The following is a 12,770-nucleotide window of genomic DNA, read 5'->3' on the forward strand; positions in this document are numbered from 1 at the left end:
GATCACGAATCTCTTTGCACAGGAGAGGATGAAACGGCACGTCCCAGGCTCAGGAAGAAAATGTGTGCTTTTGATGCATGACAGAACGGCAGTTGTGGTTTTTGCTCAAACATTCAAACACAACTATTTTTAACAATTCCGCGCCCCAGGGCACCAGAATCTCTAGTTGCAACCCTGCAATCAAAGGACTTGTTTATTAGCCATTCCCAAAAGGAACTCTGGGAACTGTAGTTCTGTGAGGAGAACTAGGGAACCCTGTTCGTCTGGTTCACATTGCAACATTAAACCATAGTTTGAAATAAAATACGGTTTAACACCTAGCAGGTCTTTGCTCCTTTCACGCTCCTGACTGTGCTACTTGGGGACAGAAAAAAGCCAGAGTTGTGGGGGGTTTTATTTTTTGTTTTTTTATCTGTGCTAAACACCACCATATTGGGCTGATGAAATTCTCCCCCCCCCAAAAAAAAAACCAACAACCACACATTTTAAAATTTGCTTTTCTGTTATATCTGGCCATCAACACGTACTCTGGTGCATTCATGCACAAAATGAAAAGAAAAACAATAACATAAATATAAAACATAAACATGCAATAACAATAGTGACATATGTATATTCCTCCAAGTAGTTTAAATCCAATATAATTATTGGGCTGATGAATTGTCTTACTGGCCATTCAGCAAACTACATTGACCACCTAAGTGGCCCATAAGCACTGAAAATAAATACAAGTATTCTCTTAGCCTCCGGGTAGACAGTAGGGTGAGTATTATCAGCCTTCCGCAATTCCTCAAAAATCTGGGCAAGCACCAGCAGAACCAGGCATAAACAGAAGATGGAGATAGCCACCTCTCCACAGTTTATAGCTCCCACATGGGATGTTTTGAAGTAACTTCCATTTTGTTAGCAAGCAGCGATCTGTTCCCTTCCACCCAAAGGTTGTTTCAGAGGCTGATGACGCAGGACAATTATCAGGAACCAGTCACGACGTTCTGTGAAAAAGGAATTTCAGGGTTTTTCACCCACATCCCTGATGACCCTCATCAGCTCGGGTCAATTTCAGGTCACTTGTGTTTGCAAGGAATTCTTGAACTCTGCCTGCTTCTGCACAACAGAGATAAGCGCCCTGCAACCAAGTTACTGCTCACGTGTCTCAGAACGCAAAATAGAACGCCAAGGTTCTCCTCTTTCAGCTCAGTCAAGCATCCAATTCATCTCTTGAAGGTGCAAAACAAGCAAGTGTAGTGGTTAGGGTTTGGGAGACCAGGCTTTAAATCCCCACTCAGCCATGACACTTAATGTGTTGCGACACACAGTTTGGAAAGCTCTGGTCTGGTTGGTTTTTAAGGGGGGGAAGCAGCACACCTTGTGGTTATTTTATTTTTCCGTCTCACAACAACTCTAGCTGTGTCAACCCAGGTCACAGTCGTCCTTTTCAAGTAAGGGGATTTGTGTCTTTGCCACGCACGCCTCCTTCACTGGCTGTTGATCTGCATTCCTCATTCATTGTGAGTTTCCCGGAAATGCAGGCCCTGGGAAGGTTTAATCATGTCTGATCTGAAATGAAGGTAAGTGGCAGACCGGATGAATCGCGTGAACTCTGCATGAGAAACAGCCTGCTTCTTGTAGATGTGATAATGCAAACTGAAAAAAAGAAGAAGATGGGTATCATTTGTCAAACATTATCAGGAATGAAGGACAGGAAATAGCTGAAGTTCTTATTTGAAGAGGCTGGAGAAGATGAGAGCTGAAGTCAAGGGCAGCTGCGGCTGCAACTCAGCAGCAGTATGGAGAGAGAGAGAGAGAGAGAGAGAGAGAGAGAGAGAGAGAGAGAGCAAGAGAGAGAGACAGAGAGAGACAGAGAGAGAGTCCGGCAGGCAGGCCTTAGTGGGAAATCCTGCATCAAATGACAGACATCCTGCTTCAAAGGTCAGCATGCAATTTCTTTAAAGCATGCATATTAGCGAGTAGACTTCAAGCTTTGTGGGATATTGTGGAAGGACTTCAGGTTTGTGGGGTTTTCTACTAGACACCTAAAATCCTCCCAACTGGAGCCTGGTGCAGAAGACATAAGCTAAGAATTAAAGGATTCAATCAGAGTGTGGGGAGATTGCTTCAGGAAAGAAAAGGTGCTCACAGTCTTTCCACCCAAAAAATCCTGCTGCAGCAGAAACATAATTCAGAGTGGGAGGATGACAAGTAATGCTGTTGCTGCTGTCGTCAAGTTGGGAATCAGAAATCCTTGCCCATCTGCGGCAAGCTGCCCAGAAATCTATCAGGAGATCCTGTTCTGCCTTCTGAGCTAAAAGCACCATGCTTTCCTGTGGTGCTCTTTTAGAAATTAGTCCTTGAGAGACAAGGGTCTTGTAGGGAGACACCCGCTCCGTCTCCAGGAGGAGGGAGGAGGAGGTCTTCTCCTTTGGGCCAAAGCAAAACAGGAAACAGCATTTCCTCTGAGTTCACTTGCATCCTTCCCATGTCTCTACTCCTGGACAAGAGTGATCCAGCACCGCTGGCACACACAAAATCCTGGCTTCCTGCAGTCTCCTCTCCCTCGTTCTCATTTCTTCCTTTCTGGTTCCATAGGGACAGTTTCATGTGCTGCAGGTCCAGTGGTAGCCATCAGCTCTGGTGGTGAAATAGAAGCTCGGTGGTCAGTGGCAGTGTGCTTCTTAAATTCACAGTATAAGGGCCAGACTGTTGTTGTTGTTGTTGTTTAGTCATTTAGTTGTGTCCGACTCTTCGCAACCCCATGGACCAGAGCACGCCAGACACTCCTGTCTTCCACTGCCTCCCGCAGTTTGGTCAAACTCATGCTGGTAGCTTCAAGAACACTGTCCAACCATCTCGTCCTCTGTCGTCCCCTTCTCCTTGTGCCCTCCATCTTTCCCAACATCAGGGTCTTTTCCGGGGAGTCTTCTCTTCTCATGAGGTGGCCAAAGTCTTGGAGCCTCAGCTTCGCGATCTGTCCTTCCAGTGAGCACTCAGGGCTGATTTCCTTCAGAATGGATAGGTTTGATCTTTTTGCAGTCCATGGGACTCTCAAGAGTCTCCTCCAGCACCATAATTCAAAAGCATCTATTCTTCGGCGATCAGCCTTCTTTATGATACAGCTCTCACTTCCATACATCACTACTGGGAAAACCATAGCTTTAACTATACCTTTGTTGGCAAGGTGATGTCTCTGTTGGGATACTGCCAGGGAGATAAAGTCCATCTGAGCCCCCAAGCTCGGTGCCGGACGATCCATCGACCTCCCTTAGTCACGCAGTATCTAGCAATTATAGCGACACGAAGCCTCAAGAAAAGATAGCCACATTCTTGGACTTGTGCACACTCTATCAGCAGAATTCACACAACAGAAGTTGCACAGCATGAGAGCAGAACATGCATATTTACAGTTTTATTCAGTGTTGGTCAGAACAAAGAAGGCATGACCGTCTGCTCCGACTGCTCAGGCAAAACAGCCAAAAACGAAACGAACTTACAACATAAACATCCTGTGAGACAGGAACTTACGCAGGCTGTTATACAAACATCCTGCTCCCTTTTAAGGTGGAACGGAAATATCCTAACATCCTCCCCCTTTCCGTGTAACCTGTAGTACCTGTGGTTCAACCCAATTGCAACCTTTGTGCGTAAACCTTAAGTTGTTCTCTGTTAACAACCTTAGACAACAGATCAGCAGGAATTTCATTTCCTGGCATGTAGGACACCTGAATGAGTCCTTTCTGAATACACTCTCTTGCACGATGTAGCTTAATCTGCAAGTACTTGGTCCTTTGCTTGCAACTCTCCGAGTTCAGCAAAGCCAAACAAGATCTATTGTCTTGATACACTTGTATAGGACATTTCACAGAAACCCCAATGTCCTTAAACAGTTGCATCAACCATTCACAATCCATGAGTGAAAATGACAGAGCATTGAGTTCTGCTTCACAGGAACTTAGGCTAACAGTCGTCTGCTTTTTGCACAACCAGTCAAACAGGCAGTGGTTGTACATGTAGCATACTCCAGAAGTGCTTGTACCATCCGTGGTGTCACTTCCAAAACTTGCATCTGCAAAGATTTCAAGACCTCCAGTCTTCTGACTGGTGAACCTCAGCCTGTAGTGCATAGTCCCTTTCAAATACCGGGCTATGCGCTTCAGAGCTTTCCAATCCTGAACAGTAGGATTGTTAGCATGTCTGCTCAGCAGGTTAGTGCTTACAGCAATGTCAGGTCTTGAACATCTAGCAATGAAATTCAACTTGCCTAGAATGCATCTGTACAGCGTTGTGTCAGACAACGCTTCAGCAGTACTATCTACCTGGTAACCTGTCACCATCGGTGTGTCTGCTGGGTTTGCATCAACCAAATTCAACCTGGTTAATACATCAGTAATTTTCTGTGTTTGGTGTACCAGAAAATTACCTGCTTGGTCCCTCTCCACCTGCAGAGAAAGATAGTTGGATACCTCACCAAGATCCTTCATGTCAAAGTGCTCCTTCAGCTGAGCTAGGGTGCTTTGGTAAAAAGCCTGATTCTTCCAAAACATCAGAAGATCATCAACAAAACATAAACAATACAGTTTGTTTTGCCCCTCCTCCTTGACAAACACACAAGGATCAGCTTTGCCCTGGTGAAAACCTAGAGAAAGCAATGTTTCAGTGAGTTTTGTGTTCCAACACCTGGCACTCTGCTTGAGACCATATAAGGATTTCCGCAGTTTACAGACCATTCCCTTCTGTATCTGCATCCCGTCAGGTGGAAGCATGTACAGCTCCTCCCCCAAAATCCCGTACAAAAAAGCTGTATTAATGTCATGATGGGAAACATGCAGTTTCTCCTCCGCAGCGATCTTGAGCATCAGCCGAATGCTCTCATATTTGACCGTGGGTGAGTAGGTCTCGTGGTAATCCTGCCCTGGTACCTGTGAAAAACCTCTGGCAACCAATCTGGCTTTGTGTCTGACAACCTTGCCATTCTGGTCTGTCTTGGCCTTGAAGACCCATTTGCTGCCAACCAGTCTCATTCCTGGGACTACCGGTACCAGCTCCCAAGTTTGGTTCCTGTTCAAGGAATCAACTTCAGCCTTCATGGCATTAAGCCAAGGCTCAGCATCTTTAGAGGTTAACTCCTGGACCTCTTTGAAGCTTGAAGGTTCCCACACCTTCTCTGAGCTACTAAGAACAGCAGTTGCCATCTTAGCAAACTCATCAGCAAATCTCTTCGGAGGTTTGCCTTTGGTCGCCCTTTCAGACCTGCGAACCAGACGCAAGTCTTCTGGACTCATCTCCTCCTTCTTAGGAGAAAAGTGACCAATGGTGAACAGTGGTTCTTCCAGTTCATTGTCAGACTCATCAGATGGTCTGACTGAGGCCTTTGCGCTCTTGTAGTCTGCTGTGTCATCACTGTCACTGACAGCAGCAGCAGCGCCGCCCACTGAACTGGAATCCGAACTCTGATCATCATCATCATCATCATCATCATCCTCAGTTTCCTCAGCTTTCTCAGCATGATCTGCTTTCTTCACATCACCTTCATCCTCCTCTGGGTAACTCTGGAAAATTCCCACATTTTCCCCCCACTTAGGATTGTACTCAACACTCCTTGTGAACTTTATGGATTTAGAGTTAGTCATCCATACCCTGTATGCACCTTTTTCGTACCCCATGAACAAACCATGTGCCCCACGCTTCCCAAGCTTGTTGCTTTGTGGGGTGTGTACCCACATGTCAGAACCAAAGATTTTCATGTGCTTGGTATTAGGTTTCTTACCAAACATTTTCTCATAGGGAGTGCAGCCAATAGGTGATGACAGTCTGCGATTAAAAGTGTAAACAAAATTCGCCAAAGCCTCCCCCCAAAACTTCTCAGGGAGATTGGCATCATGCAACAAGGTTTTTATCCCTTGCAGCAACGTTTGATTTGCTCTCTCCGCAAGCCCATTCATCCATGGCGATCTAGGCGTTGACAAGTCATGCTGGATTCCCTTCTCAGTCAGGAAAGCTTCAAACTGCTGAGAAGTGAATTCCCCGCCTCGATCAGTAAACAGACAACCAATACGTTTACCGTGAGCATTCTCCAACCAAGCACAGAATGCCTTGAACTTAGGAAATGCTTGCGATTTCTGCTCGAGCATAAACACATGAATGTACCTGGAAAAAGAATCAATTAGAACCATGAAGTACCTTGCTCTACCCAAAGAGGGCGCTAGAGGACCTACCAGGTCTGCGTGAACTAGCTGGTAGGGTTTGGAAGCCTGCCTGCTAGACTCCTTGCCTTTTGGAGCAACCTTCACCTTGTTCTCTGCACAAGATACACATTTCATGTGAAATTTGCAAGGTTTGATGTCCAAACCTTCAACCAACTCAGGCATCTTGGCTAGCGCTTGCCAAGAGAGGTGACAAAATCTGTGATGTGCATCATGAATGCATCCTGCATGAAGAACCTTGTTAGTTTGTGCAACACAACAAGTATCAGCATTAGATATAACAGCATTGTCATCATAAGTTAGACTGAACAAACCATCCATCAACTTTGCATGCAAAATGTCCTCTTTGCCTTTTCTGATGACACAGACAGTCCTCTTGAAGGAAACCTCAAAACCACGCCCAGTCAGCTGTGGTACACTAATCAAATTGTCCGCAGCTCCTGGAACAAAAAGTACATCTTTAATGGTAGTATGCAGACTTTTAAGTTTCACAGTCCCAACTCCTGTAGCTTGCAAAGTCCTTCCATCAGCCAGCTGGACCTCTCCATCTTGAGGTGTGAAGGAGATGAACAGATGGCGGTCTTTGCTGAGATGGCGCGTCGCCCCAGAGTCCACAATAAACCTGGCCTTCCCCTTCGAAGCAGATTTGCTGGCAAACAAAACCTTGTTTTCCACCAGCGTGGGCTTTTGCAGCTTGCCTTTAGCCTTTGGTGAAGCTGTGCCAGCAAACATAGCCTTGTTTTCCACTGGCGAGGGCTTTTGCAACTTGCCCCCCTGCTCCTGGCCATCAGACGTGCCTTTAGCCTTTGGTGGAGCTGTGCCAGCAAACATAGCCTTGTTTTCCACTGGCGTGGGCTTTTGCAACTTGCCCCCCTGCTCCTGGCCACCTGCAAGCATCTTGCTCTGTTTACATCTGGTCTTCCGGCCTCTGCAAAGGCTCTGACCTTGGTTCTCACGAGAAACAGAGCTCTCAGCTGCCGACTCCTTGGCTCCCCCTGGAGGCTGGAATGCTGCCTGGGATGACGTGGCAGTCTTCTCCCCCTGCAGCTTGCAACCGGTGCCCTCAGCATCCCTGCATTCACTAGCATTCTGGGAAACAGCCAGGACCTCCGATGCATTCAAACACTGGGCTGGGATTATTGGCTGGTGGGCCTTTTTCAAAGCATCCCACATGTCACGTGCCGTGAGATTTCCAGCAAGCGTCTTTATTTCCTCCAGAGAGACGGATAAGACTATAATATCCACGGCCTTCAAATTCTGGCCCTGCCATTTCTCTGTCCGAGGAACTGGAGTGGCTTGAGATACAGTATGCCAGACTCCAAACTGACGCAGCAAACTCTCACACCATTTTGCCCAGGTCTGATAGTTGTGCTGATTTAACTTAGGGCACTCAGTGGCCTCAGAAGCTTGGAAAAACTCCATTCCAGCTTTTTACGTGAGCCGTGAGCCTTTATTGCCTTCTAAGACTTCTTATCTCGGCAGCTCATAAATCATGATGCCTCTGGCTCGGCTCCCAGGCCAATTAGTCTTTGCCGGACATCAAAGACGTTTTCGCGGCATCCAGAAAAGCCCCTGCTTTCACTTTCCCAGCACATACCTCTCAGCAGTCTGTCGCTGTCTTACTCTCCTGCAAGTGCCGTGAATCTGGGCCCATAACCTGTTGTTGGGATACTGCCAGGGAGATAAAGTCCATCTGAGCCCCCAAGCTCGGTGCCGGACGATCCATCGACCTCCCTTAGTCACGCAGTATCTAGCAATTATAGCGACACGAAGCCTCAAGAAAAGATAGCCACATTCTTGGACTTGTGCACACTCTATCAGCAGAATTCACACAACAGAAGTTGCACAGCATGAGAGCAGAACATGCATATTTACAGTTTTATTCAGCGTTGGTCAGAACAAAGAAGGCATGACCGTCTGCTCCGACTGCTCAGGCAAAACAGCCAAAAACGAAACGAACTTACAACATAAACATCCTGTGAGACAGGAACTTACGCAGGCTGTTATACAAACATCCTGCTCCCTTTTAAGGTGGAACGGAAATATCCTAACAGTCTCTGCTTTTTAAGATGCAAGATAAAAGACCTCTGGACGGTTAAATCCAGTCAAAAGCAACTATCGGGTTGCGGCGCTCATCTCGCTTTCAGGCCAAGGGAACCGGCGTTTGCCCACAGACTGCTTTCCAGGTCATGTGGCCAGCATGACTGCTTCTGGCGCAGCAGGACACCGTGACGGAAACCAGAGCGCACGGAAATGCCGTTTACCTTCCCGCCGCAGTGGTACCTATTTATCTACTCACATTGGTGTGCTTTCGAACTGCTAGGTTGGCAGGAGCTGGGACAGAGCAACGGGAGCTCACTCCATCGCGGGAATTCGAACCGCCAACCTTCCGATCAGCAAGCCTAAGAGGCTCAGTGTTTTAGACCACAGCGCCACCCGCGTCCCACTAAGGGCCAGACTAAGGCTGTGCTCACATGAGGAGAGGAGAGCGGGGGATTGTGCCGTGTAGCAAGGTGAAATGCTTGCACGTACAGAAAGCTCACTGTATTACACGAGGCCAAATTCCATCCCTGCTTTGGAAACCCATATTGCCCAGCTTTCACAAATTCAGTTTTACCCCACCAGGGCACATGAAATGCTTTCTATTTTGCTACAGCCACTGTGCACTTAACATCGAAAAGTCATTAGCCATTTTATTGTTATTTATTCAATTTGCATACCGCCCTATACCCGTAGTGTCTCAGGGTGGTTCACAACATAAAATCATGATATAAAAACACAAAATACGCAATAAAAATATAAACAAGAATAACCCAATAATTCCACCACCACCCAAAAAAAAATTTTTTTTAAGGGCATTGGCTGTCAAGCAGCCCAAGGCTTAGTTAAAGAGGAATGTTTTTGCCTGGCACCTAAAGGTATATAATTAAGGTACCAGCCTAACCTCCCAGAGGAGAATTTATATACTGCCACGTATCAAAAGATCCCACAGCGGTGTACAACATTAAAAACACATTACATAGCACCAATAATAAAAACATAACAAAAAGCATAGTAACAGACAGCATAATAATAAAATAATCATATTATTTGTTGCCGATTCAACTCATTTGCACAGATCCTTTAGGGTCTCATCTGGTTCTTAGTATTTGCCAACCTGAGTAATTTGGTGTCATTCCCTACCTTGGGGCAGATCCACACTGTATATTTTAAGCATATTCACCACACATTTAAAGCACATGACTCCCCCCCCCCCAAGTATCCTGGGAACTGTAGTTTGTTAAGGGTGCAGGGGTATGTACCCCCTATGAGGGTTAAACTACAGCTCCCAGGATTCCTTGAGGGAAGTCATGTGCTTTAGATGTGCATTGAATATGCTTTAAATCAGGGGTCAGCAAGGTTTATCTTGCCTGGGCTGGATCGGTCCAGTGGAGATCCTTCCGCAGACCGGATCACGCCCGCACTCGCGATTTTCGGCACTGCAGAAGTGAGTCCCCACGCTGCTCTGCGCTGGTTTAGGGCAGTGCGCAAGCGGGCAACTCAGTTCGCGGGCGGCTCGTGGGCCGGTCAAACGACCTCCGTGGGCCACTTCTGGCCCATGGGCCTTAGGCTGCTGACTCCTGCTTTAAATCTGTAGTGTGGATGCAAAGAGGAGGAAGACAATTATAAAAATTCATATTTGACTCCAGATCAGTTCAGGCGTGGGGATTATTGTGTTAGTTTTCCTGATTATAATGCTAGCACTTCTATGCCAGATTCTAACATTTCTGTTACATTGTGCTACCTGTTGTGTTATGGAGCTGTGGCTTAAAAATAATAGTTATATTGGTTTTGGTATCAACAGTAATACACATAGCAGATAACACAGGATTAGCAGCTAATAACACAAAACTCCTGCAATTTTCTAGAGCTGCAAAAAGGGATGTTTTCTGGAGGCAAATAAAATGGAAATGAGCGCTAAAGTTTCCACCGGATTCTGCTAGTTTTCCAGAAATGGCTTTTACATTGTGCAAAAGGTCACATAAAGCATGGAAATTATCGGGTCAGGAAGCACTGGGGAAATGGAACAAAGTGTTGCATGAATGCAGCCTAAATTAGGGTGGGAGACCCATCCCCCTCCAGTTACTTTACCAAAAATGTTGCAATCAGTATGCATTTATGGTGTTACATTTATTTCTTCACTTGTTTTTTAGCGGTGTGGCAGGTGGGAAAGAGAGAGCATTTTGCTGGCGGTTGCGTAATTAAGGACCGAACAATGCTGGTGCCTGCCCTGACCAAGTCCCCGGCACTTACGTATTTTTCATTCCAAAAGACGCACCTGACCATAAGACGCACCTAGTTTTTAGAGGAGGAAAACAAGAAAAAAAATACTCTGAACGAAACATTGGATGTATGATTTTTGTGGTTCATGCTGTGGCCACAGACATGTGATCTGATGGTGAATTTGGGGTGACCCAATGCACAAATCCTGAGGATCCATGTGGATCCGTGCTTTGTAACCATGTTTTTGCGCCATTGCGGCCCCCTCCCAGGCAGCCTCCTTTATCTCTAGCGTCTCTTATCTCTCTCCCCGATCGGCAAACGATCAGCGGCTTTGTTTCAACACCCATTTCCCTCTTTCTTTCTTTCTTTTTTTTTAAAAAAAGCATGATCTGCTTTTTGCCCCTGGGCAGTTTGGCTCCAGGAACCATGCATTCGCTCCATAAGACGCGCAGACATTTCCCCTTACTTTTTAGGAAGAAAAAAGTGTGTCTTATGGAGCGAAAAATAAAAATACGGTGTTTTCCATACCTGGCACAGCAAGCAACTCCAGTCAGCTGAATCCAGCTGCCCTTACGATTTCCCACAATGCCCTGGAATGTTCTGGGGCATTGTGGGAAATTAAACGGGTAGCTAGACTCAGCCACTCAGCAGAAAACTGGAGTGCTGCCACAATAGCTGGGTGAAGCCGTTGACGGAGGAAAGGGCTCACTGAGGACACTTTGCCCTGAAACCCCCACAAGAATTGACTTCATTCAAAGCCGAGCCTAGTGCTATACAGCAGCAGAGCTCTGGTGTTGCTTTGGCAACAGCCACAGGCTAAGTTTTCAATCTCATCCCCTGGAAAAGCATCTTCACACAGGGCCCAGTTCAACAAGGGAATTCGTTTTTGCAGGAGACAATAATGGCCGCCGGATTGGATCTCTTTAAAAGGGATTTAAGGCTGCTAGTTAGTGGCTGTCTCCTTAAAAGTATAGGTTCTGCTGCTGAACTGAGGAAGGCCTCTTTTCACTTTGCTTCAGCAAAGCGAAACATGGCTCAGCCGCAAAATAGCCGTGTCACTGTTATTTGACAAAAGTAGCCTTGCCAAAGTTACTTAACCGAAGGCTCATGTAAGTCGCTAGCCACAATGGCTGTGCTCTGCATCCACAGTCGAAGAAGAAGAAGAAGAATTTGGATTTGATATCCCACTTTATCACTACGCAAAGGAGTCTCAAAGCGGCTAACATTCTCCTTTCCCTTCCTCCCCCACAACAAACACTCTGTGAGGTGAGCGGGGCTGAGAGACTTCAGAGAAGTGTGACTAGCCCAAGGTCACCCAGCAGCTGCAGGTGGAGGAGCAGGGAATCGAACCCGGTTCACCAGATTACGAGTCCACTGCTCTTAACCACTACACCACACTGGCTCTCGAGGCTGTAATGGCTTCTGAATACTAGTAGCTGGGAACTACAGGAGGGGAAAGTGATGTTCTTGTGCTCCAGTCCTGCTTAAAGGTTTCCTACAAGCACCTGGCTGGCCTGGTGCGTTGTTGTTGTTTAGAAAAAAAGAAAAACAGGTGTGAGGAAAATCTGAGAAATGCTCCCATTGGCACCACTGAGAATCCTCCCTTTCCGAACTAAAAGCGGTGTGTGGGGTGAAGGGGGATTTCGGTCAAGATCATGGTTTGAGATGGAACTCTTAGACATCACCTCTCCACGCACGGGGGTGCAGAAAATACCGTATTTTTCGCACGATAGGACGCACCGGTCCATAGGACGCACGTAGATTTGGGGGGGGAAATAAAGGGGGAAAAATTTATTCCCCCCCCCAGGCGCGGGGCTGGGGCGGGGGAAGCCTGAGCTTCCCCCTCCCCCAGAACGGGACCCAGAGCCATGCCGAAGCTGCGCGCAGCTTTGGCATCGCTCTGGGAGCTTGTGGGGCTGGGGGAGGAGGAAGCCCTCCGCCAGCCTCCAAACCATGTCGGGAGACAGGGGGATGGCGCGCTGCGCCTCTCCCGCTGTCTCCCGAGTTTGCGGGGCTGGCGACGGGGAGGAGCAGGCTTCTCCCCGTCGCCAGCCTTCTAGCCAAGTCGGGGGACAGCGGGAAGGGCGCGCTGCGCCTCTCCCGCTGTCCCCCGAGTTTGCAGGGCTGGCGACGGGGAGGAGCCGGCTTCTCCCCGTCGCCAGCCTTCTAGCCAAGTCGGGGGACAGCGGGAAGGGCGCGCTGCGCCTCTCCCGCTGTCTCCCGAGTTTGCGGGGCTGGCGACGGGGAGGAGCCGGCTTCTCCCCCCCGCCAGCCTTCTAGCCAAGTCGGGGGACAGCGGGATGGCGCGCT

At 47.6% G+C, this 12,770-nt stretch overlaps 1 protein-coding gene across 1 annotated transcript in view; it reads right to left on the reverse strand.

The window, feature by feature from the left end:
• Positions 1-1,499: 1,499 nt before the first annotated feature.
• LOC128402317 (uncharacterized) overlaps positions 1,500-12,770 on the reverse strand; it is a 59,180-nt gene continuing 47,909 nt past the window's right edge. Inside the window, exon 4 of the mRNA XM_053366300.1 lies at positions 1,500-1,644. Within this exon, the coding sequence (XP_053222275.1) occupies positions 1,500-1,644 (145 nt within the window). The remainder of the gene's footprint in view (positions 1,645-12,770) is intronic.

Source organism: Podarcis raffonei, chromosome 1 (genome assembly GCF_027172205.1).
Source record: "Podarcis raffonei isolate rPodRaf1 chromosome 1, rPodRaf1.pri, whole genome shotgun sequence".
In the NCBI taxonomy this organism is placed as follows: Eukaryota; Metazoa; Chordata; class Lepidosauria; order Squamata; family Lacertidae; genus Podarcis; species Podarcis raffonei.